Source organism: Myiozetetes cayanensis, unplaced genomic scaffold (assembly GCF_022539395.1).
Source record: "Myiozetetes cayanensis isolate MyiCay16 unplaced genomic scaffold, myiCay2020 scf2-11, whole genome shotgun sequence".
Classification (NCBI taxonomy): Eukaryota; Metazoa; Chordata; class Aves; order Passeriformes; family Tyrannidae; genus Myiozetetes; species Myiozetetes cayanensis.
This window is the reverse complement of record NW_026087411.1, coordinates 60,472,402-60,499,664: the sequence shown is the minus strand read 5'-3', so window position 1 is coordinate 60,499,664 and position 27,263 is coordinate 60,472,402. Positions and strand designations below refer to the sequence as shown.

Genomic DNA, 27,263 nt, shown 5'->3' with positions numbered 1-27,263 from the left:
CCTGAAACATCTGCCCTAAATAAAAATGTAGTCAAGTCTGTTGACATCGTATACACTACATATGCACTACAGAAGCCTGGTCAAAAATAACCAGTGGGACACTGAGAGGAATTTACCATGTAATGCAGTGAGAGCTGAGACCTTGCAAGAGCCATAAATGAAAGAAAGCTTGGAGCAAAATAGACTATACAGACTAACCATATCAACAAGCCTAAGAGCTAGAAGAATATATGACAGTTTGCAGTCTCTATGTCTTCCTCTCTGTGATATGGAGTGTGAGGTCTCTTGATAGGTGGTGGGCTGAAGGTTATCCATGCCTGTTTATGCTGTGTAAGAATGGGGTGGGCAGGGCTGGTGACAATGGAGTTTCCAACCTGGTCTCTCTCCCTTAACTGCAGAGTAAGGAGGAGCTGAAGAAGGGATGGTTCTTGATGGGGAACTAAAAAAATGGACTAACTGAGCAATGGAGGACAGACTATAGATTTAAATTTGGGAGTTCTATACTGAGAAATTAAATTGAATTTGAGTTTGCTGAGACTTGTGAGACAGGAGTTCTTGAAACTTTCAAGTAAGACTGACTCACTTCTAAAGAGTAGACTCGCCTGTCTCTTTTACTGCTGAACCCTGGACTACAGGAGAATATTTTCATCTGTAAGGAACAAAAGTTTCTTTGTTCCAGATTGTCCAGTTAGGATGCATTGACCCAGATTACAAAAGAGCTTCTGGCCTGCTGTGCTGTGGGGCTTCACTGGTAGCTGGTTCAGAGGAGAGTAACTCAGAAATTTGAGAATTAGGGCCAAAGGCATCAAAACCCATGGAGCGCATGGCTTTGTGATAGTAAGTAACACAAATTTCATGCACTGAAATTCTGTATTTAATTAGGACAGATCAAGAAGGTGACAGTCATTATGATGTGCTGTGTGAGATCAAAGAGGCTGCAAGGTTAGGGTAGACAGATTGAATTTCGTCTCTGTATAGATTAACAGATAATATAATTTAAAACTCCTGTAGGTGACTGCTTCTTCAAATAGCTAGTTAGAGAAGTCATAAAAAGAGAAGCGCCTCTGGATTTATGCATGAGGGACTGTTTCAAAACTCATCTTGAAGGACAGTCAAATTTAACATTCTTGTAGGAATGAGAAGGCCTTCCTAAAAAAACAACTTAATCAAAAGAAGGAGACCTTTAAAAAGAAAATAAAAATGAACAATTGCAGATTGCTGATGGCAAGCATAGGGTTTGTAGACTGCATATTAGACATTCATAGACGATGCATTTCTCTAGTTCAAAGTTATTCAAGCAATGCAATTAAGGTTAAAAAAAAACATATATACATCTATTTAAACAATAAAAAGAAACTCCCTGAAAAAGCAGAAGTTATTTCCAATTGAGGATAATGGAAAAGGACATAAATTGTGACACATTCCAGAAAGTCATACTCTTAATAATACATACACATATTTTAAGGAATAATTTTCCAAATACCTAGATGTTGCTAAGAATTACTTGTTCAGATAAACCAGAATCAAAAAGGCTACTAAAGATTCAAACGCATTTAGAGTTAAATATAGTTTAGGTGTAATCAAGTTATAACTGGAGATCTCAAGAAAGAAAAGGACACAGTAGAAAAGCTGTAACAATTCTTTGTAACAGTGAATAGAATAGCTCAGAAAATTTCCCACTTGGGAGTCTTTGTTCGTAGGGACAAGTCAGAAGAACTGTCTCAAACAGAAGTGTCAGGTTTAAAGCAAGCTGATAAATGCAGAATAAAAATTCATTTAGACCTATAATATATTTATGCATGGCTTCAGGATGAGTTGAGAAGTTGAAAATTGAGTTGCTTGAAGCATTAAATATAGCTTATAATATTTTTTAAAACAGACATTAATATTATATAAATAGACACTGTTTATCTAATTTGTAGAAGAAAGGCAGAGGGTTCCAGGAAGCTAGAATCAGGTCTAGTTTCTGTACAAAGCAAATCACAATAAATGATTTATACAATTTATGAAATGTGACCAAAATGGGCAAAACTCAAGACCAGGGCTTCTATATAGAGAACAGTCTGCTTTATGAATCTGTTTGAATGATTAAATGAACATGTAGACAAAGGCTCATTTGATTAATATTGTATTTTGATTTTCAAAAGGTTTTGACAAGATGCTTTACCAAAATTCACAAAAGAAAGTGTAATAGAATAAGGAAGAAAGATTCTTTCATGGGTTAATACTTGGTTAAAAGATTAAATGGACCATTTTCACAGTGATGATCAATATGAACTGTTGAAAATATTCGTATTTAACCTAGAGAAGGGATGAGTAGGAAGGTGATAAAGTTAGCAAGTACAAAATCTTGCAGCATAGAAAAATGAAAGAACTGCAAAATGTTCAGAAAGATCTCAAGATAGTCAGTGACTGGGTAGTAAGATAAATGATGAATTTCTGTAGCAATTAAAGGAAAAGTAGAGCACTGAGAAAAATAGTTCTACTTGTACAATGATTACAGTGATTTTTGAATTAGGCACTACCACTTGTGAAACAGCTCTTGCAATTACCTTGGGCTGCGCCCCAGGTCTGTCAGCTCAGTTCTGTCTCGGCAATAGTCAAAAAGGTCAACAGGGCCTTAGGAAATACTACTGTTGTTTAAAAAAACAACTGAAAAAAAACCATCAAAAATTTGTATTAAACCAGTCCACACTATGCACTACCTTCTTCTTAAATAATTTATTAGAACTGGAAACAGTGCAGAGAAAGACAACAGAGATTTTTGGCTACACCAAGCAGTTTCTCTGTAGAGATATTGAGTAGGCTTAGGACTTTGTGGCATATGAAATAAAAATGTCATGTGGGATATGATAGAGGTATATTGAAATCACAGATAACATGGAAAAAGTCACTGGTTACTTACTGTTTTCTGTGATATGAGAATTAGATGGCAATAAATAGAGATTTAACACACTTCAGTGTTTTCTTTCACACTATACCAGGCTAAATGTGGAAGTGCCTGCTAGGGAGCTTTATGGATTCTGAAAATAAAAGCATTTTCAAAGGCTTTTAGGTGAATTAATGGAAGATAAGGTTTTGAGGGACTGTTAAATGCAAGGAAGTAGGGATAAGTTTCAGTTTTAAAGATTGCTAATATGCAGATTTCTGGAAACTCAAAATTCAAATCACTGTGTACTTGCCCTATTATTACACGCTTTATTCTAATCTCCCTCAGACAGGACACTGAGTTAAATAGATGGTGGTGTGACCAACAGTAAATAACCTTATGTTACACCTACCAAAGGTGTTGCTTTGAGTACTCTAAAACACATATCTGCCTAAAATAATGATGATAAATCAAATCAATCTCATGTTTTCTTCCTCTTCCCATAGATATGTTGCCTGGTTTCTGTCACTGCAAGACTGGCTATGCAGGAGAAAGCTGCAATCGATGTGCCTTGGGTTATAAAGGATATCCTGAGTGCCTGCTCTGCAACTGCTCCCTCAAGGGCAGTGAGAATGATGACCCTTGCATAGGTCCCTGCATCTGCAAGGTATGGATATCAGGTTCTTCTGAGTCACAGAAAGATACTAATGATATTGAAAGATTGCAGTTAATGCTCTCCTATCATACTACAGTATTCCAGTGTTCTACCTAGCTGTGTTAATATCTATGTTAGTCACTTATGAACACTTAATCTTGGTCCCGTAAAGTCTTAGATTGCCTTTTGTCATCTCAGAACTCACTGCAATCAACATATTTACCTAGGAGCCTGCTGCCAGTCCTACAAGTCCTTATAAATGTAATGAAGGGTTACTTCTGAAGCCTATGAATTATTTGTTTCCAGCTTCCATCCTCATCTACTCAGAAACTATATGTTTACAGTATTATGGACTCTAAAACTAACCTGTAACATGACTTCAAAATCTCTTTTGATGAAGTGAACTGATGACCTATTAAAACAAGAAAGTTGACTTTTAAGAGTAGTCATGAGGGATATATTCCTCTTTTCTTGCTAAATTCCAAACGGAGAGCATTCTTTCCTGCCTTGGGATAGTTGTGTAGAAATCTCTAACATATTTAAAAACTAAAATACCTCCGTTCTGTAGGAGGAGTTTCTTAACTTCTAGGAAGAAAATTCAAGAGTATTTTTCTCTGTGTGCCTTCACATGCCTCCATCAATTATATTTTGATATTATATTGAAATAAAAAACTTTTAAAAGCACATGTATCCACTTCTTATAAAATACCTAGTTATCAAAAATGCTTGAGAAATGATTGTGCTCTTTAAGTCACAGTCTAGTAAATGACCATGAATATGCCCAAAGGACAGCTTAGTGTACTATAGATAAATTTTTCTGTGTTGCACTTGTGGGAATTTCCTTCCAGAATTTAATTAGCAGAATTAGTCACAAATGATAATTTAAAAATACTCACATTACATCCTTAAATACAGAAATGTACAAAAAAATGCTGCAATCTATAAGCTCACGCTGTGGACACACACAAAGCTCTGTCACAAAACTCTGTTTTGACAGCTGAATAGCACTGAAATCTACTCAGAGAATTAACCTTATCCTCACTTTATTTAACAGTCACATGCTCTCTGTCAGAAATAAAATCTATCCATATCACATTTCTAATTACTTAGCCATCAAGTCTAGAAGATCACAAAAGGGGTGCTTTAGCAATATTCTGTCTCAAAACTGAGCTTTGATGAAGGTGTATTATGTTAAATAGAAGATAATTACTGCTTAATGATTCTTATGACATTATTTGTGTAAAGCCAAACTGATGTTAGTACAATCAGACTAAAATGAACAAATAAGGAATAGGGATAATTGTTCCTATCCCAGAGAGTTCTCATTATATACACTTTTTGCTCAATGTTCATCTTTTGTCTTCTTTCTGCTCCTCTAATCCCTTTTTAAGTGCTTGTGGGAGAAAAATGATACCTTTTGCAGATAGCTGAGATAAAGATACATACACATTTATTTTCACTAGCAATCTTCAAATTCTTATCAAAGCAGATTTTGGTCAAAGGGACACTGAAATCATCAGATTAGTTATGCTCCATATGAAGAATAAAGTGGGATGTCTGGTTAATAGCAGGTCTTAGGAAAAATGCTTCCCTTCTTTTAATCACATCTTTCAATTACCTATGATAAGCTGTAAATTTGCTAAAGATTTCCTTTCTTTAAAGGAAATTGCTGAAAAGCAGTTCTATCTGTAAGCAGCAAAAATGCAGCAAAGTGGGCGTTAGATTGTTATCTCTACCACACTAACTAGAGTAAACTATAGAACAGAAAGGGGAGGGGCAAGTATAAATGCCTTTTTTTAACTAATTATCATAACTTTCTGAAGGTATATACCCAAAGTCTCATCTTTGGATAATTTAAAACTGGACTTAACAGCATTCAGAAATACATGGGGCTACAGAAACATTATTTTATTTGCTGAAAGATAGGTTAGATCTCCTTCCCAACTTTAAGTTTTATTCATCTATATTCAAGATGTATCTATTATATATATATTATCATTGAATTTGCTGCCTATTCAATGGAATCCTACGGGTTTTACTCACAGATGGTATGTTTGTTACTGGAAAGTGGGCAACTTTGCATTTAAACACATACTTTTACCTTTCAGCTCTCTTTCTTTTAATTTTCCCTTCCCACTCTGCACACACTAAGCACATCACCACATTATGAAACTTTTGTGACCAGTGTTCACAATTCTAGTTTGTAGAATCGTGAGAGTATCTATGTGCCCTGATGTTACCCACATAATTTTTCACATGGAACATGGTTGATTTCAGTATATTTGTGGTAGGAATATGCCTGAGACTGCTAGTGAAAATGTAAAAAGACTAGTCTTGACATTAATGAGATGTTGAAGTTAAATGTAATTGACTGATAGCCTTGAGTTGTATTAAAGATATTTGTGGTTTGTTTAGCAGAGTCTGTATGATGTTACTGAAGGGGAGCATAGATAGAGCACAGCAGCGAGACAGAGCAAAGATATTTTGCTGGACATATACAAATTATTGTATAATTAAAGGTGAAAACCTTATTACATTTTCATTGTCTCTCTTTTTGCCTATTGTCGTTACCCCTTCCCAATCACTGTCCCTAGTTTCTCTTAATTCGTATGTGCCATCCTTTCTCGCCATACTTCCACCTGCTTTGACCTCCTTATTTCATCTCTACTAGATCTTATCCAGGAGGCTATTAAATGGCTTTTGGCCAATTTATTTCAGATCTGTGTATTTTGAGAGATCCTAGACTACATAACGTAGGCAGGCTTTTTATAATGTGTTCATTCTCTGCTGACATAGAGCCAACAGTTTGGTCCTGTGTTGATACTGCAGAGCACTGTCTCCAGGATTAAGGAAACTATAATACTTCTGAAAGGGAAAGAATTTTCTGAGCTATGGGAGAAAAACTACTGAATTACTAAGCCAGCACCATATTGCAAGCCTCCTGCACCACACTTCTTGTAGAAAACCTGGCTTTATTTTTGGCTATAGGACAAATTTCTAGTTTAAGGTAGCAGGACTTAATGTACAACATAAGCTTTCTATGAAAAATCTAAGTACCAGATGCTAAGTTTAGAATTCATGTGTATTTAGTGCCTGTCTTTCTACAGCACAAGAGTTTGCAGACCTGGCTGCATGTCTGGCAAACACATGTAGGTATGGAAAGAAGTTCAACCCTTTGAGCACTAAGATATAGCCTGAATTCAGCTCTTAATTACAGACCCCTGAAAAACCGATACACTGAGTTATCACTATGACGAATGCTATGAACCTGTAGTTTGCATCAGTTGGGTGTGCACAAATTTTATCAGCCTTGCCTAAAAACTGCTATTGCTGAGGTTGTAATGTTGTGTCCCATACTTCCTTCCACTCTGAGACTCTGAAGTGTAATAAACAAACAAACAAACAAATAAATAAGATTATTCCCTGAAATCAAGTATGTCCATTCATATAATAATGATAATGGCCAGTCTTCGCGAGCGAAGATCCGGGGAAGGTCTTTCCACCTTCCAGCCTGCGCATTGGATTTTTTAGGTGAGACACAGTGTGCGCGGAACTGAGCCCACCCTTTAATCCTAAGGTTCATCTGCCGGGGCCAAGCAAGCTTGGACGGTGGCAGCGAGGTCCTTAGGACGTAGGTGGGTTGCCTTTAAGGGCTAACGAGCCCCACCTGCCCGGGGAGTGTGCCTGACCGGGAATCGAACCCGGGCCTCGGCGGTGACAGCGCCAAGGGCGTTCATATAGAAGAAAAATTAAAACTCTTTTAATGTCCAAATTCCATTTCCTCTTATTTACATGTGGTCACATTAGCTTTTATTGTGTAAAGGATTTGCTACTAAACAAATAAGAAAGTTTTTCCTGTAAGTGTCTTTAGCCTCATGCAATCTATACTCTCCTGAAGAGTAAAAAGCGAGCAATCTTGAGTTCTAATCTATGACAACTGAAGTAATATTCTAACATGCATTTTCAGGAACATGTTGAAGGAGAAAACTGTGATCAGTGCAAACCAGGTTTCTTCAATCTTCAGCAAAATAATCCTGAAGGCTGTGAGGAATGCTTCTGCTCTGGGAAAACGAATATCTGCACACATTCTCACCTTACTTATGGAACTGTAAGAAAAATCATACTATAGCAGTACATGTCACTGGTTTTGTGTTTTTCTGTGTTGTCACTGACCATTGTCAATAGGGTGCATATTATTAGAAAATACTGCATGGGTTTTTTTTATACCCCCTTTGACTTAATGATCCTTATGGGTCCCTTCCAATTGGATATATTTTATGATTCTATTCTATGATTCTATGATATTTTTCATTTATCCAAAGGAAAATGTTTATAATCTTTGTTTCTCTTTATGATAAAATTCTGAAATAGTGCAGTTAGAACAGTGAACAGCACAAAAAAGGCTAAAATAGTAAGAAGTGAAGCCATGTGCAAAATACAATCCTGGAATGTGCATATGTAATCAGTCCTGAGTTAAATGCACAGTCTCTTTTCCAGATAATTATTAAATTTATAGACCTGAAATAACTAAGATTTTTGAAACACTAAATGTACAACACACAGCTTAAGTAAGAAAAAATGAATGCCTTGCAGGGGGCGTTTTGAGAGCATTTCTTTTGCATACTACATTTCTAGGAAAGGATGTGAGAGGGAGATGAACATACTGTTCTTATTTGGGCTGTAGAAAAATGTCTTTAGCCTGCAAATATACTCTAAACTGTAAATTAGTTCTCAAAGCTCAGACACTAATTCCACTGTAACGGATGTGTGCTACATATTCATGCCTGTAGATTGAGTCTGGGAAATATGTTCCAGGCCTACTAGCTCCTAGTTTTGGTCATCTTGTTATGCTGGAAGGCTGCAAATAGAGTCATATATGCCTAGTGTTCTCATTTACCTGCCAGCAACTTGAAAATTTTTCATCCCATGGCTGAGCTCATTTATTGTTCTGCTTGTATCTGGGCTCCAGAAGCCATCCTTGTATGACCAGTGTGCTCTTTGCTGATGATTCATTTGTAGTTATGGGGTTTCAGGAATTTCAAGAAATTCAGTTTCCAGCTTTGCTTTGGCTTTCTGAAAAGAATGTATTTGAACTTGTAAGTTTTAAGGCTCTAGCATTACAAATTATTATAAATTATGCTGCTCACAACAATCAGAAAATGTATATTCTATTGTCAGCTCATCTTCTGTACACTCCATGATTCATATTATTTATTGAAAACTTGCATAGTATTTGGAGATATTCTTGCACAACATGCTTGTGCTCCTCTCTCTGGAGCATTTGAAGCAGACAATGTAAACATTAGCAGTTATTTCAAACTACTCAGAAGTTATAGCTTCCAGTCACATACAGTAAGAGAAATGTTTGTTCTTATTACTTTGTGTTCTCCTTGGTTAACAAACTGCCATTAAACCTAAGGTTTTTTTAAAAAATCCTGGTTTTTTAAAGTGGACTATTGAGAGGCTATTGACTATTGAAATGACAATGTCCTGATTCCTACTGTAACGTGTTTTTTTTATTTATTTTTTTTTCCCTACAATTATAGATAGAAGACATGAATGGTTGGTATCTGACTGACTTACCAGGTCTCATCAGAGTTACCCCCAAGCAAAAGAGATTTGATGGACATCAGCAGCTGAGCATCAGCAATGTGGCTGCGCGAAAACTACTGCCACAGGCTTACTACTGGAGCGCTCCCAGTTCTTATTTGGGCAACAAAGTAAGTGCAGATGGTACTTGCCTAAACAGTAATTTGATTTACTGAGGAAAAAAAGGTAAGGCTTCGAAGGAGGATAGAACTGAGGGAAGATTAAGTTGGGTAAGCTCCTGGCCATTTGACTAGGAAAATTGCAAGCAGAAAGGAATCAGGCACGTAGAATATCCTTGTGAGGCAAAAAGTTAAGTGGAGAAAATTAACTAAGTTGCTTTGACCTTAGACCCTCTTTGGTCTCCTGCAATCAGGTCTTAGAGAAGTCTTGATTCTTCACAGCAATGTTTTTTTGAATGAATTAGCTGGCGATTCAGTTTGTCCTGTTCTTTTCTCACCTTGTCCTTAGCTTCGAAAATTAGCTCCCTCGTCGGCTTTTCAGAGATGTAAGTTGTGCATCAGATGTTGTGGGGGTGTGTTACAAAACTTTAATGTTTGGCAAGCAACTTGTGTGTGGGGAGCTCTCTGCCCTATAACTCAGAAAATGCTGTTGTGAGGTTTCTGACAGTTCTAATGCATATATTTAAGTCTGCTTGCATCTAATTGTGCATGTGCACACATATTCATGTCCTGCAGGATAGTACCAAATCCTTTCATGAAAATCTCATTTTTCTCAGAGAGTAGAGGACTGAATGATTCTTAAATGTGAAAAAGGCTTAACAACTTTCCATTTACTGTAACCCAGATTACACTAAAACTTAGCAGAAACGCTAACACTAATGTATTTGAGCACATTTTCCTTTGTAGTCACTTCAGGCTAGTCAACCTCTTATTTATTTATTTCTTCCTATTGGCTGAAAATCAACATGACAGAAGGTAAGTGAGCATGTTGAAACTAAATATCATCATTCCGAAGAATTGGGCATCCTGTTCACGGCTATAAATTGTTAAAGATAGTCAAGCTTACTTAGTTGGGCAAGGGGGAGTTTTTTCTATAATCTTCCATGACTAGTGAACTTAACCTGAAACATGAACTAATACTTTTCCAGACAGAATTTCATCTTGCATCTATTCAGGAGCAAAATAATGGTAGGAATATGCACAAATTATTTGAACAGGAAAGATATTTTTCAGTGTAATTTGGAGGTCCTTTGTGGTTACTGTCAGATATCGCTGTATGAATGAAGCAATTTGCCTTAATAACTGAACCATATAAATTTTTGATACTACAATAACACTGAAAGCACTCGAATTACCACAGTACATCTTAACTGTCATGTTGCATCACGTAAACTATAGTGATAATGACATGCTTAGGCCAGAAGATTTATGCTGTAGAAAGGGAAGTGGAAGTAGAATACAGAGAGGCCTTATTTGTAAGCTCTATAAAATATTTCTCTAAATAGCTGAAACTGAATAAAACCAAATAACTGAATCTAGATAAAAACACCCTTTCTTGAGAATGACTGCTGGTTATAGAACAATTAATATCTCAAAGCACGCAAACTTCCTTAAGAGTTTTTGTCTTAGAAAACAACTTAAGAAATCTTATATCAAGATGCACACTTGTAATTTATAAACCTCGTGCCACAGAAAACTGCCTTTCCTTTAAAATTATTGCTCTTAAAAAATACTCTCCAAAATAAAATTGAGTACCAAGAGGTATTAACACGTACTGCGTCTCCTAGTTTTCAAATATAGCTCAAAAACCTTGGATAAAATAATTCTTTAAATATAAAGGTGGTGTGTTCTGCCCATGACTCCACATTGTTGACTGACATATATGTGCTATCTGCTCATTTTACGTCCATCTCCACATGCTTCTTTTGGATGAAAAAGCATTATAAATAGGATGCCCCTGAGTGTGCAGCCTTAAACTTTTTCGTCTAAATCTGGATGACATTAGATAATGTGATACTGGTCTTTGACTGTGTCTAGAAGGAGACATTATAAATAACAAGAGGCTGTAGATGGGGCAGGATTCAGGATTCTTGTTTATGTCAGAGTGGGACAAGAACATGAGCAAATTATTTTAACATCACCATACCCTTTTAGTCTTCTAAATATATGTACTGTTACCAGAATTTAAAACTTTGTTGTATAAATTCAGATAATTTTTTAAAAAGCCATATAATATGCATTTGAACTGAAAAATTGAACATTGTTTTTGATGCAGAATATGTTTGGGAGTTATCTGGAGGAATTTAATTTCTAGAAATAAAATATCTAGTGGATAATTTGAGAGAACAGATTTAAAATGGCTAGGTATTAAGGTTTTAGTAGGTATCATAAAACAGTTTATCTCCTTGCCTGCCTACCTTATCAAAGCCTACTGAACTAAGGATTGCAGTAAAAAAGAGAACTTGTGGTCTGTTAGAGCTTCTAGTATCTGAAAAACCACATTACTCTATCAACTCTAATTACATCCTAGGTATTTGACAACCCCATTTGGTTTTTGTTAGCAGTTTCCTAAATTGTTTTGACAATGGATCTGTAAGTTTATTTTAAACATGTGTCCATGCTAAAATATTTTATATATTTGTCTGAAAGGGTTATGAGTTACAGTATGATAATATTTGATCAGAGCATGGAAAAGAAAGTATAAAATTAATTAGATACCCATCTCAGCAGGATGATGTGAAATGCTTGTTTCTTTAAAGTCAGTGTAGAAGGATTAGGTGTGTGTGATATTTTGGAAGTCCAACATTAGGTATATACTCTGCATCTTTGATGCCTCATCAAAAAGCAATTTGATAATTTGTATGATGAGTAGAACACCCTTACAATTAGGTGAAAGTAAACATGATATGCAACATATCTAAATGTTACATCCCTCCCCTCCCCCCCCCACCATGACAAACACATGAGAGGCTCTGAGGCCACTTGAAATTCCATGAGGAAACATCCATCTTTTGGTTACATGCTTTATTTTCTTTCTGCAGCTGCAAATTTTATGTTCCTTTTCTCTGCTAAGGGCCAGCTTTGAGGTGAATGTGGAAATTTTACCCTGCCTTTTTCAGGTGGTTAGGGCACTGCCTTTGGCTAGCAGTTGCAGATTAATTCAGTCTTTAGGTGGAGTTTGTCTTAGAATTCAGGTCTCTGGACATTGTTAGGTCTCAATATGCAGCAGAAAATACATCCCCTCTAACTCCTTCATCTGGGTTTTGAGCAGATACTAATGCTGGCGTTACTCAAACTGCAAATAATATGATAGAAACCATAAAGCACTTCTTGTCAAAACCACTGTTTGCATACTGACAGACTTAGATTGAAAAGTTTCTTGCATCGAGCCTTGTTTTCCAGGAATCATTTAAATTAGTTGTACAGCACGATCCCATTCAGTATAAGTAAGGTTAATGTAATATGGTCCTTCATGAAGTCCGAGAATGTTGAAAATTAAAAGCAAAAGATGTTTGAATGATAAGCTTTTCTGTCTCTTGGAAAAGTTCTAGAACATCATGTTTGTCAACTCCACAGCCTTAAAGGGTCCATATGGTAGGTACTGTTCTTTGAACTCTAGTTAAAACCAATACAATAGCTGAAAGTTTTGTGTAGAGTCTGTGCATACAGAATAAGAAGGGGATTTTTTTGACCCTGACACTTTATTTATTTTGCCTGTTCTTTTATAATTAGCTGTGTAACCTATTTGCTAACTTACAGAAGTTATTGTTTCTTTGAGTCCACAAATGAAGATGCTGTAATAACCCTGTAGGCAATATGTACAAACTTTAAAAATCTGTCTGCCCTTTAAAAGTACTTTACAGTGGAAAATTAAAGATTGGGATAGAGGGAGCAGTTTGTTTTGTGACATATTATCTGTTGCAGACTGCCCAGACTATCTCATAGGATTAAATATTGAATTATAAAATAATCATAAACTAGGTCCTCATGGCTTTTATGTTTATTTCCTTCCATTTGTTTTCATTTCTTAGGCAATTCTGATACAAAAGGCAGAATAATGCAAAGCAAATTGTAGTCTATGGCTCCCAGGGGGAAGGAATGTAGCTGAGACCCAAAACATAAAGAAGCGTGAATAATAGAATAAGCAGCTGGAACTGAAATGCTGGGATCAATTGTCCTAAACTATACGTCTAAACCCAGGAAGCCTCATCTAGTTTTGTCAAGGTTTCAGATCTCAAGATTTTCCTGTTCAGAGGGCATGACGGAGTTAGAAAGATCCACAACTCCTTTATTTTAGTGCCTGTCTCAAAAAGGAAAACAATCTACATAACACCTTTTGGTATAAATGGATGAGATGCAAATTAAAATGTAGTTGGGAGCTACTTTTTTTTTACCATCAGTTTGTTTTGAAATTATTTGGCCTAATGAAAAGCAGGGAGTGACCCAGCCTACATAATTCCAACAGTCAGCTGTGTCTTAAATTCAGAGAATAGACTGAATTTTTTTAAAGCATGTGTCTGTATTCCTTTTATTGTCAGGGAAGTGAAGTAATGAAACTTAGGTGGGCTGATGTGATCTCCCTTTGTGTGCCTTGGTAAGAAAAGTCTTTCCTTCAGCTGGTTATACGGACAGTTTAGGCTTTCAGTAGAAGATTTCATTCCCTAATGCATATGGATTGTCCAGGTCTAAGCAAGCCACCCTTTAGTAACATAATGGCAGTGCTTGAAGCATCTGTTACATGCATAAGGGATTTTTCTTCAGTGATGTTAAGTCCAGTACTTCATGGAAAATTTGACTATTTATAGAAAAGACTTTCAGCCTGAGATTTGAATGTTTACCAAAGCACATCTCCAAGGTTGTAAAAGTAAATTGGAAATGGAGTAGGGAATTATTGATTCTCCAGTATAAGGCATAACATAACAAAACCAATTTTATAGGGGCATTTAATGATTCTTAATATCTTCTAAATTAGAGTAGGATGAAATAGTTAAGTTATATGCATGTTATCTATATCTATAAAAGTAACATCAGAAGTATGCAAGAAATCTCCATTCAGTGTAACACCCCTGAAGTTATTCACAGTTGTTGCAGATTCTCAGATTTTTTTTGAATAATCTCAACAGGCAACACATGGCAGAAAATTAAAATGATTCATTTAAAGCTAAAGAAAAACACATTTTGTAAAGACAGCTACTTCAGTATCTTTTGTCTTTCATATTTGAATGCATTCTTCTAAGAACAAGATGGCTTAGTTTATTGGTATGTTTTTCATTTTTTTAACAAGTAAACCTTAAAATAATCTAAATAATGTTATTTTATTTTAAATCACAATCTAAATTGCCCTGACTGAAATTAAGTCACCATGGAAAATAGACTCAGTCAACAGTATGAAGATGTCTTCAATTTATACCAAATGTGCCGTTTATTTTATTAGCACTTACTTCACTATAGCTTCTAAAAATTGAGATAATAGGCAGATTCAGATATGGAAAGGATGAGATAAACAAAGCAGGCATACTAGGGAAGAGAAAAACATTTTAAAGATTTGAACCACGTCTTACTGATGCTTCCTCTAAGTTTACTTAATTTGTATGACATGACTGAGTTTAGATTCTTTATTTTTCCGGAAATATTCACTCAGCTTGGGACCATGAAATGGACAGGGATAGGTCTCTGCATTCTTTCACAGCTGTGGCTCACCAAATTTTGCTTGATCCCCAGTAAAAATTAAAACAATACTAGTACTGTCCTACTTGGGGATCAGCTACCCATGACTGTAAAGAACCACCAGGAGATAAGTAAATTTTGCACACTTTGTTCCCCGTTAATGCTTTTAATGATGTTTGGATAGCCTGTTGGGACAGTTCAAGTACAACCATTATTGAGATTACAAGGAAATTAAGGATGCCCTGTAGACTGTTACGGCCTCTTTGCACTTTGGAAATGAGTTGAAACAGGGCTCAAACTGGCTAGCTGAGTCCACTGACTGCAGTATTTCATGTATCTCATGTTAAATTTAATTTCTTAGTGCTAAAATCATCTCACACTACTGTAGAAAAAGAGGAAATTTATTGTTGGTGAAATTATTTCATAAATCTCAAGTGTCCTTTGTGTTACCTGCTTACCAAGTCTGCCTTGAAGGCAAGGGTTTCAATCAATAGAGGCAGTTGAAAAATGGAGAAACAAGCAGGAAACAAAATAGTCACACAAAAGAAGGGAAGTGAATGTTAGAGAGAGAACACTAAGGGGTGATAGGAAATAATGAAAAAGGAAGCAAATTGGGGAATATGCTTGCCAGATTGCAGTGTTTTATTCTTCCTATCTTTGATCCCAAAAAACTAAAATACTGAAGGATCAAAAAAATCAGCAGGAAAAGAAAAAAAGGTTTTGTCTTGGAAAGAATTTATATATCTGGTGATTTGTACTGAGGGCTAATGAACATGCAAAGAAGCATGGTGATGATGATTCCCAAGCTAGAGGCCCCTAAATTAAATAGTGGTTACTTATGACTGCAAAGGAAAACTGGTTTATGAAAGGGAGGATACATAGGTGTTTTGTTCCTCTTATATATATGCCTCTGCATGCTCAATACCTCATCAGCAACAAAGTGCTTTGAAAACTGTATTTAGAACTCCTTAGTGATCACAGGTTACCTGGATGTAAAATATTTAATCAAGTTTTACTCAACTTACCTAATCAGAGAGACTTTATAGTCCAAACATCTACTTCATATTGGGTTACACATGTGTGTGATGAAGGAATTTATGTCCATCTCCAAAAGAGTATACTTAAGAGCTAATGAATGGTCATTCTTCAAATATTGAGAGTCACAAAGAGATAGTGTTAGGTTTTGTTTCCAGATTTCCCTCTATGAATAATTGAGTTGCTATACAGGCCTGGCCCCCCAGCTTAAGTCAAATTTAAATGATTTATGAAATCTTGAAATAGAATGGAATTAAAATTGTAGAGTTTATAACTAATTAGTAACACTGCATGATGCCACTGAGCTTTAGTTTTGTAATTTTGTGCTGTTCAGCTTCTACTTTCCACATCAAAAAAAGCAGGATGCAGAAGGGCAGAAGTACTGAGAATCTCTGACAGTGCACAAGGCAAACAGGTTTTCGCACAAACCATTTGTTATATTTCAATCTGTGCTTTTTTTTTTTTTTTTTGAGTTTGACATGCTTAGTAGAATCTGACAGTCTCAAAATTGTCTTGATATGCAGCTTCTCTTCTCTACAAGATGGATAAATGGTATTATTTTCATTTTACTTATAGGAATTAGCCTTGCTTTTCTATGTGTCTGTCTTTAGAAACTAAGTTTTGATGCCTAACTTGATTGACTAACTACCCTGTGTCATTTAGAAGTTTTAAAACCAAACAAGTGTATCACAAGTGCCCAAATTCAAATGCTAATCACCTGAGTACAGATGCAGTTAAAAGGTATATGTGCATGAATTTGTGTGACTCATTTAATTTTATGGGTGCCATGTGAATTTTTAATCAGTTCATGGGTCTGGGAGGCCTAATCCAACTAAATTTGTTGACAGCATTTTACATCTATTGTCATTAACAAAAGGTTTGTGTGTTTGTAAAGCAACGTATTGGCAGGAGTCACTGATTTCTAATACACAGAGCTCCATTACTAACTAGAGTATAGAAGATGTAAAGGTGGGACAAATTCAATTAAGATATCATTATTGAAAGAAAACCCAAACTGGCATTCAAAATGTACACAAAATAATGCTTTTCAGATTTATTTTATATTTGTTTATGGGGAGCAGTAATCAGTTCCACAACAAATTCTAATACAAATTAAATGAGTAATTTTGCAAATTCTATACATTCTTAAAGTTTTCATAATTGATTGGTGAGTACTAGGGCCATTAACTGTGAGTGTTTTACAAATTCTGATTTTCAAAGGGTTATACTTACTAAATTCCCAGCAATCCAAAAAATGAGTATCAAAATTATCACTTTTGTATATTTCAGTTTAATAAGAGAGAGAAAGGCAGACAAACAGTTTAATAAGACAGAGAAAGGCAGACAAATATGTTCACATCAGACAAACAAATGTCTGATGTGAACATATTTTAACTTCTGTAGTGTGTCTGGCTTTCTTCATAGTGGTGCATTTGGTGCTGCATTTTGCATTTGTGGCTAAAACAGTGTTGGTAACACACATGTCTTTTGGCTCTTGCTGAACAGAGCTTGCACAGTGTCAAGGCTTTCTCTTCAACCTTTCCCACTGATCCATAAGTCTTTTCACCTTCCTTGTATTTTCTCCCCATCCACTGGGAGAGAGGAATCAGGCAGTGAGAGAGTAGGGAGAGTTCAGTGAGTTTTTGGCTTCTGGCCGGTGTCAATCCATGACAATAAAATTGGAAGTGATAGAGAAATAGAACCTTAAAGCCTTTCACAATGCCGCAGTTGCACAGGAAGTAAGTTTTCATTATGGCTGTGATATGCAGCCAAAGAATTGAACAATGAAAAGGTAATCAGAAATAACAAGAAAGTAGTACAATAGTGTTCAGAAGCTTGAGTTAGTTTTAACGTGCCTCTTTATAGAGTCATCATTCTAAACATATTGAGACTCATGCTTTGGTTTAATCTTTGAACAGAGAACGGAGCATCCTTTAAATTCTGTAGGTCCTTTTTCATGTAAACTATTCCATCTGTCTCATCTACCCTGATTACTCCTTACCTGATTGGTCTGAATGAACTCATACTGCTTCGTTAAAGGCAAAATGAGCTCCATTACTTTAGGTTCCTATTAAATTTACGTACTGTAAATTGATCTTTATAGAAGAGAATGATGGCAGAAGAGGTTTTATTTTCCAGACTCCAGCTAACTACAACAAATTTCCCTAGAAAGTTGAAATTTTAAATATTCTGTAAGTTTCTAGAAGTAAGGATTACTCTAACTACAGAATGAATTTGCCTTCCTGGACCCAAGATACAAAAGGGTTAAGACCTCAGTACTTGGCATATTGAAGGGATAATCATGTGTTAGAACCCCAATCCGAACTGCAATGAATTATTAAACAAGTGGTTTGTTGGATGATGGAATATTACCTTCAAAGCACTGCTCGTCTCCTTGAGGCATATCCAAAGCTAACTGCACTGAGCCAATTAGACTGACTGTCTTTTCAATGAGTTGTGACCTATCAATGGTAATAGCTTATTGTGATGATAAATGAACCCATCTCTCAAACTGAAGCCTGAGTACACACTTCAGCAGTTTCCCTGAATCATAGGGCCATTACCTATCAACTTCAGATTGACAGGAGCGACAGCAATGAGAGCAGATAGCATGCATGAGAAGACACAGATGATTATTTTACCCAAATGAATATATTTACACTTATTTTTGGTGAGGTTGTTTTGTGGTTTTCTTGGGTTTTTTAATGGGCCCGCTTTAACATTCTGTATTTTGCTAGCACATTTCTTACAGTATGTGCAGTACTACCCCTGTCTTCTGAGATGGCTGCATAAATTTCTGATTGGTATCTATGTAACTTTCCAGTTTCACAGGCACTTTGTGTTGTGATACAGCTTAGTCCCTTTTTTTTTCTAGTTGCAGAGGATCGTGTGTATTTGGCCCTCTTAGCTTTAGCAATTTATTTTCCAGAGGTAATCTCAGAAAAATATGCAAGATAAAAGAAGATGATAGGCAAGATAAAAGAACTGTATAATTATCAGTATTTTTCATATTTTATTACAAGTTTTTAGAACCTCTAAGTATCAAATATCATTAAATACTTTGACGCTTCCTGACCAGTTCCTTGGCTAGTTTAAATCTTTTTGGAGATGATAAAACTTTCCACAGTGAAGACAGTTATTTTAACAATTTAACAATTTCTATGTCAGTTTTCTTCTAGTTTTTTTTGTTATTGTTGTGTTGAGGATTTCAAGTGTGTTTTATTAATTAAAAATAACAGTGCCAGAGATACATACCTTCAGTTTAGTGTCCTGAAAGAGAATTTTGGTTATGACTCAATTTTTAAAATGAAATTACATAAGAGAAAGGGCTTTATATATTCCTAAACCATATCTCAGTTATCCAAAAGATAGCTGCAGTCTGCTCTGAAGGTGTGGCCTGGAGTGAGTAGTCCTTTGAACGAAAGACTTTAAGCTGTGCAACCAGCCAGACAGTGCAGCAATCCGATCTGTATCCATGCATCTCCTGTATAGAAGGTTTCCTGCAGTGTATTCTGGTGAGCCATGCTTCACTGCAGTGCATACTTTACTATGCAGTTAATAAAGCAAAACTTACAGTTCTAAGTTTGCTTTTCCATGAACTGGGTAGCTTGTTTGCAGAAATATTAATGGATATAAACACAGTGAATAGCAATGTATAGTTTCCCATCAATATTGTATCTTCTATGCTCCAGAAAAACCATAACACAGTATTTCAGTTACTTTGAAGTTATTTGAAGCTCAGATGATCAAAGTATGTCACATTGTAGAGGAACTTTTTCTTCTTACATATTTTAAATTAAATGCAACAATACAGAGCTGTACATATCTCTAGTAATTTTTAATATTTGCCAAGCTAAAAAAAAAAAAAAGATGGAAATGTAAAAAAAGGGAAACGAAAAAGAAAACTAGTAGATCAGTATTCTGTTGCCATTAGCTATGGAGAGATTTCCTAGCTTAATAAACCTAGGCAGTCTAAACAAATAAAACTGGTCAACCAAAACTGCATTGTTTAACTTATGAAGTGGATTTGTCACAACACATGCCTTTAACGCTAATCAAATAAATAGATATGGTTTGGTCAGCTGTGTCTTATTACTTGAATGTGTGAGCTAATTCTGTTTAGTCTGCTATGATGAAAAGTCCTTTTGAGAAAGAACTTCCTACGGTTTTGTTGCTGAGATTCATCTTATGTGATGTGCAGCCCAGTAAATATTTCTTCTCTCTCATAGGTGATGTATTAATACAGTTTACGCACAAAAATCCAGTTTTGTCACTGTCCTGTGTCTTTTGTTTTATGCCAAATATATGATAAATATACATATGCATTTAAATAAAAATAGTATTATACGTGTGTCACATATGTTGAACAAAAATATGAATGTGTAACACAAGAGATGCAAAAGAATGAAAATAGTCACAGGAGATTAAAAAACTTATAAATATATGAATGATCAAGGTAACTTTTCTTAAAAAAACTCTCAAGCTTTAATGTTAAAGCAGGCTGATAATTCTTCATTAAAATAGTTGTTTGGTTTTTTCTGCTATTCTCAAATATTCTATTAGAAAAACTGCAGTGAGATACTTTGTTTCAGATTTTGGAAAGTCTGAGCTTGTTTGATGTTAATGGACATTGAGCAACTGCAGTGTGCCTTTGAGGATATGTCACTCCAATTTTCTTCCTTTGTTTCTGAATAGACACTGGCAGTAGTAGAAAAGTTCTAACATTTGGTAAAAAACTGGAGTTGTTTAGTCTGGAGAAAAGACTAGGCTCAGAGGGGACATTACTGCTCTCTATAACTACCTTAAAGGAGGATGCAAACAGGTGGGGATCAGTCTTTTCTCCCAGGTAACAAGCGATAGGACAAGAGGAAACAGCATGGAGTTGTGCCCAAGGAGGCTTAAATTAGATATTAGGAAATATTTCTTCACTGAAAGAGTGGTCAAGCATTAGAACAAACTGCCCAGGGAAGTGGTGGAATCACCATCCCTGTAAGTGTTCAAAAATGCTAAGATGTGGTGATTAGAGATATGGTTTAGTGGTAGAACTAGCAACATTACATTAATGAATGAACTCCATCATAGAAGTCTTTTCCTAATGATTCTATGATAACTCATAGAGTTTCCACCATGAGTATGATAAAGTAGATGACCTTATCAGTAAATCAGCCAGAGCCTTCCCAGAGCTCCATGAAAGAAAACATCCTTCTGCCTGCAATATTCAAGGAAAATAAGTGAGACCTGAAAGATTTGGGAGAGGCAAAAGAGCTCTCCAAATCTCAGAGTATCTGTCCCTGCACTGTCTCAATTTCCATTTACATAGAAGTGCATTCACCATTCCGGGGTGGCCTCATCAAAGTGTCAAACTTGTTTGAAAATGTGTGACACAACACAGTTCTTAATTCTTTTCACAGAGTTGCAAATCTAATGTTTTTTCTAAAAGTTACCAACAAAAATGAAATAAAATGAGAAAAAAAGCTTCCAAACTTTCAATGCAAGTTTTTGTAAGGAAAAAAAAATATTTATGAGGTTCACATTCTTTATTTAAAATAATGAAAGCAGCATCTTTTCACCTCAGTTATATGTGATTATTTTTTCTGACTTCAGTGTGCTTTCAGTCTGCCATCTATATACTTGGCTTGCTATGAGAGTATTACTCTAGGCAAATATGAATAACTTAGCCTGAGCTACTTTTCCTGTAAATTGTTATTTAGCTTCTTTGTCTACTTTCTTTCCAGTACTCTGAAATTTTTTTATATATTTGCTTTTGAGAAGTAGGATAATTCTGGGCTATTATCTATAGATGTATTGTACAGAGTTTAAACTTTGTTCTGATCACATATTATTTGTTCCAAAATGAAAAAGCACTTTTGACTTCCTCTAAGGTTTTTACATGATAGGTTTTTTTGACTTCCTCTAAATGTTTTCACATGATAGTTCTTTCAAGCTTGGCTAAATGCTGCATGTTCTGTTTAGAAAATGGTTGTTCTATACATCTATGAAATGTTTTATGACAAGCAGTGAAAGTAAAAACTTATAGTAGCTCTATAAAAAAGTATTTTTGGTGGGGTTTTTTGTTGTTTTTTTTTTTTCCAAAGATTTGTGGTAGTTTTAGCACAGAAAAATCTTATTTAAATTCTTATGTAGCTTTCTTGTATGTATTTTGCACATTTTATTTTTGATTTCCATTTAAAATTTGCTAATTTACATCCACTTATGCATAAAAGATATTTAGAACTTGTAGCAATATTCTACTCTGTGACAAAGCAAAAGACTGTATTTTTCAAGTAGAGAAATTTGGGCCATTTTGAATATATCCAGGGCTTTTTGAGTTGAAGATTACAGATTATTTACTTAGTAACATTATGAATTTTTTCTTATGTTTGGAGAGAGAGCATTAGTCAAAAGAGATTTTGATCTAACCTACTGAAGTCCTTCTGATATTTTTACAATGCAAATTTAACTTCATATTCAGATACCAAAATCTGCAAAGAGCTGAAAAGCCATCTATGGCATTCTCTTTTTAGGTACAGGAAATTGTTCTGTGATGATCAGAACCATAGCAGAAGTGCAAAGTGACTACAGTCATCCATGGTTTTGAAAATGATGTCCCAGAGTTTCTTGCTTGTTAGCAACGTGCTGCTTTCTAGTGTGAGAAAGCCCAGTTTTCATAAATACAACAGCATGTGTGCTGCTGCTGCAGCATTTCATAAAGCACTGAAAATTCTGCTTATTTTCTGAAATGTCTTCACTTTGTCTGATGAATATGGTGAATTTAAACTTACGATTCAGGATTTATTTTGCACTAGGTGGATAGTGACTATCACTTTACAATAAGTGGATGTTAATTAATGCTTGAATACAACAGATATTATATTGAATAATGTGGATACAAATCCACATTACTAATGAAGAGATTCATCATAATGAGTATATTGCTGTCTATCCTGAATTATGATGTAATTCTTATGGAAGGATAAATGGCATCCATTTTAAAACCTAATGGCTATCATTATGGTCAGCGTTAAAACAATTAATACCAAATGACTGAGTAACAGGAGGGACACTAAAACTAAATTTTATTCATTAACTCTGTCAGTAAAAATGTGTAATCAGTACCACAGATTTATGTACACATCCTAGTTAACTGTGCGTGTGCTTTGAGCAATCTGGTACCTTCAGGAAAATTTGACCACTGGGGCAAAATGTTCTCAACTACTTCAGGAGAATATATGTATTGAAAGTACAAAGAAAATAGCCTAACTATTTCCCAAAAGGCCATAAATATTTTCTATGTACAAAGAAGCTTAAATAGAAATCCCAGCAGTATAGCAATGGCAATTAAGCAAACATTTTATAATTGGTGTACTTTATTATCCTGACTATGTGAACAGAAGTGTGAATACTTAGTGACTTGGAACTGCCCTAAAAAGTGCATCTGCTTGAGACAGCATTCAGCAGCCCATTAAAAGAAAAGATAAAAGCACCTCATAAGGCAGGTAGCTCCAACTACGAGTACATGGTATGTTCATTGATCTCAAACTTCCCAAGGTTCTTACAGTTATCCATAGGGCTGCTTTGTCATTGTAAGCTCTACAAGGGCTTCTAATAGTTTATCTTTATTAATTAATAAGTGAAATTTTTTATTTATTCCTTGTTAGTTTTTGTGCCAGCTCTCCCCAGAGAAATTCAAATTGCTGCAAGCTTTAGAAACAATTATGTTGTTAACAAATGGTCTAAAAATACCACACGACCACACTGAGTTCTTTTTTTTATGGAGGGAAAAAAGGAAAAAGTGGAATTCAGAAGGGGACTGTAACTAGGAAGAGTTTAGATGCATGCTTGTGTGTGATCTGGCTGACTAGGAAGAAAATGAAGAGTAATTTTGTTGGAGAAGTATGTGTCATTTTTATGGGCTATTTCTTCTATTTCAGTATAGCTAAGGCAAAAATTCTCCCGTTTGAACTCAATCTGTATTGAATATACTAACATGTATTAGCTACCATATTACAGATCTTTGATCTGGATCTATATTATGTGTTCTGTTCTGTGAATCAGTATCAGCTATTTTACACTGGTTCTGAGGAAGAACTTTTATCTGCAATAGTGAAAGAAATGGAAGCACAATGTGTAATAAAATAGTAAAGTGCAAACAGGAGTCACACTGCAGATCTGAGAAGAAGAATTTGTCCTGAGAGGGAGATCATAGATTCAGGTTTATAACTACTCTTGCCAGTTTTATTTGGCTCCTCAGGGAAAAGAGAGAGAGATATGGTAATACATTACCTTCCAAGTATGTAGCTATTATTACAATTACAAGGTGCCAAAAGAAAGGTTTGTACTTCCAGTTCTTTACACAGAATTATAAACCATTTCTAGGGAAAGACAAAGTTTGAGAATATAACAGTATCTAAGTTGTACCAGAGGAAAGTCCATCCAGCCCAGTAGCCTGTTTAATCACAATGGCCAGCAAGTGCCAAGGGGAGAGTGTAAGAAGCTGATAAGGCTATAGTTATACTTCATCAGATACTTTCCTAACCTCAAGCAACCTGTAGCCCATGTGCATCTGAACTGATGGACGTGTCTTTGTATTTAATGGTCTTTATTTATCCTAACTGCACATTAAAACCTTTATCACATGAAAGCTAGCAATAAATGAAGGTCTTGTTTGGGATAGCAAGTCTTGTTCTATGGTAACCTGCTCCATGTCCTACCCTCTACCATTGTTATTTAATTTTGAATTGTCCCTGAAAAATGGTTTAGATGGGAAAATCTAAGAGATCAAATTTTTTCCTGTCTAGCCCCAGTTACATTATTATTTGTTCTTTACTGCTTTAAGCAACTGTGTCCCTTTATGCTGGCAATTCAGGTAAGAGGTCCTGAGGCAAATTACTGTACTTTGTAAAGAAATGCAGGTATGTGCCATGACGTCAAAACACAAACTATTGTGTTTGCTTCTCATCCACCATTTTATGCTGTAAATTGCTATCTGGCACATTTTGACACATCAGAAAGAAGATACTTTGTGATTATATTGTGGGAAAATCCTTTTAAATATCTGCTTTTCAGGGATGAGTTATTTCTCTCTTCATATTAAAAGCTGCTAATTATTTAAAACAGTTATGTTAGCAGTGATTAGAATATGTATGTCCTCGGTATTAATGCATTAAGAATTTTTAAACCTCTCTTTGATTCAGGTTAGTATCAAAATAAATGAAGAAATAACATATTGTTATCACTCTTCTAATTTATGTGGTCATATCACACACTACATTTTTGTACTGCAGTATATAAAAAGCAGTGAGCCCTGGAAAATGATCTGAGCCAGTACTAAAATAGCTAAATAAGGTTGAAGAAGGGGAAGCAATAAATCAGATCAAATAGAATCTTAGGACGATACAGAAAAAAAGAATTAGTGTAACTACTTTTCAAGGCATAGTCTGGTTTCTCTTGAGTGAGCCCACGCAAGAAAAATAGTGGTCCAAAAATGCCTTTCCCAGTTTGTCTCAGTTTTATTGCAGAAGTGATGTCAATACTTCATTCCACAAGACCTACTTTTTGCTAACCAAGAAAGTGAGTTTTGTGGGACAGTTGATTGTAGAAAAGTGTATGTGATGATGCCTTTTTACTTATCAGCTCTTCAGCTGTGATAGCGCTTACCGTACTCCTTTAAAGATGCACCAATTCATAATATTTTGCATACTATCAACATCAGTCATGAGACAGAGAAGATGTACTTAATTTCTAATGTCTCATCTTAATCTTTAAATGTCTTTCTCCAGAACACAGGAAAGACAGTGTGTGTCCCTAAAGTGGAATTGGATTTTTGTTCCTAGCTGTGTATTAGTTCAGTAGCTACTCTGCATTGGTACTGTCTTTATTCTTATAGATGCCACAAGTTGCAGATGGCCAGTTTTTAGTCAATGAACACAGTTCCACAGAGGTGAGTGGGATCCAGGCTAATGCACAGAAATGTCTAACCATTCATGAACTTTTCAAATGTTCCTAGTCACTTCTTGTTTCACATTTCTGTTAAGTCATTGATTAAATCTTTTAGGTATTAAAACACCATGAACTTGAAAACAAACCCCTTGGTAGTAGAATTACTGCGAGAGCACTTTGACTAGAGATAAAGTCCTACAAATATGTTCAAAAGGGAATTGTTGAGTTCAAGCACTTTATGTTATGAATTTGGGAGGCAAGTAAGCAAATAATTGTGCAAAAATACATTGCACAGACACCACAGCAAGTTAATCACTTCAGAGTTCCTCCTACTTCCCAAAAGTGTGCTGCATTAGATTAGAGTATAAAAACAATCTGACTTGACAAATTCTTGTGCTGTAGGGACTGAGGATTAGGTACTGCTCCAACAGTCAATTCACTTAATAACTTCTCATGTCTGAAGTTACATTATCCACTTTTCTGTCTTTTATAGGATCCAGCTAAGCTAGATCAATATCCTGAGGAAACGTGGCTTTCTATTTTAGGATGACATTTTCCTACTTGGCAGGATATTATCTTCATCAACATGTGTACAATATGGTACTAATTTACGTCTGTATCTTTGTCTGGGAAAAGTCTTGCACAGTGTATCAGGACTTAAAACTATTACTTTAGACAATCTTAAAATATAATGTACTTCCTCATTTTACTGTAAAATGATACTGTATTGAGTCAAGAGCTGTAACTGTACTGAAATGAAGGCGTAATAATTTAACAGTAATTTTCATCATTAACTTCTCATTCCAGCAGGCTTAAACTGAGTTAATAAAATGGTACTTGGGCCAAAACTCAACACACAAAATTCTTTATTCAACTATATGATGATACTTAGATGGAATGAATTTTAGATGCACATATTACCAAAAATGAAAACAAAAGTTTGCAAGATAGTTTTGGAGTTACACTGTGGAAGTTATTGTTCACATGGATACTTTAAGGACACGTCTGTTTTAATAATCTAGGAATTGCTGGACCCTGTTCTCTAGTTTTGAGACCACTGATATGGCCATATTATTGAAACACTATGCTGGTGAATTAGTAGCAACTATTTCAAGAATACTCTAATCCTGAGTGCAGTTTTGGAGGCCATAATATAAGGAAGATATAAAGCTATTAAAAAGCATCCAAAGGAGGTCAATAGGGATGGTGAAGGGTCTTGAGGGGAAACCGTATGAGGAGCGGCCGAGATCACTCGATTTGGTCAGCCTGGAGAAGGGGAGACTGACGAAAGACCTCATTGCAGTCTACAGCTTCCTCACAAGGGGAAATGGAGTGGCAGGCACTGATCACTCTGTGGTGATCAGTGACAGGACCTGATGGAATGGCCTGACGCTGTGTCAGGGAAGGTTTGGTCTGGATATCAGGAAAAGAGTCTTCAACCAGAGGCTGGTCAGGCACTAGAACAGGCTCACCAGACAAGTGGTCATGGCAGCAAGCCAAAGTTAAAGAAGCATTTGGACAATACCTCCAGGCATATGGTGTGATTCTT

The 27,263-nt window shown here is 35.6% G+C and overlaps 1 protein-coding gene across 2 annotated transcripts in view; it reads left to right on the top strand.

Annotated features, from left to right (window-relative positions):
* Positions 1 to 27,263, top strand: part of LAMA2 (laminin subunit alpha 2) — a 352,955-nt gene that overhangs the window by 146,207 nt on the left and 179,485 nt on the right. For both annotated transcript variants that reach the window (XM_050315959.1, XM_050315958.1), the window contains exons 10-12: positions 3,376 to 3,536; positions 7,492 to 7,632; positions 9,071 to 9,244. In XM_050315959.1, coding sequence (XP_050171916.1) covers positions 3,376 to 3,536; positions 7,492 to 7,632; positions 9,071 to 9,244 — 476 coding nt within the window. The remainder of the gene's footprint in view (positions 1 to 3,375; positions 3,537 to 7,491; positions 7,633 to 9,070; positions 9,245 to 27,263) is intronic.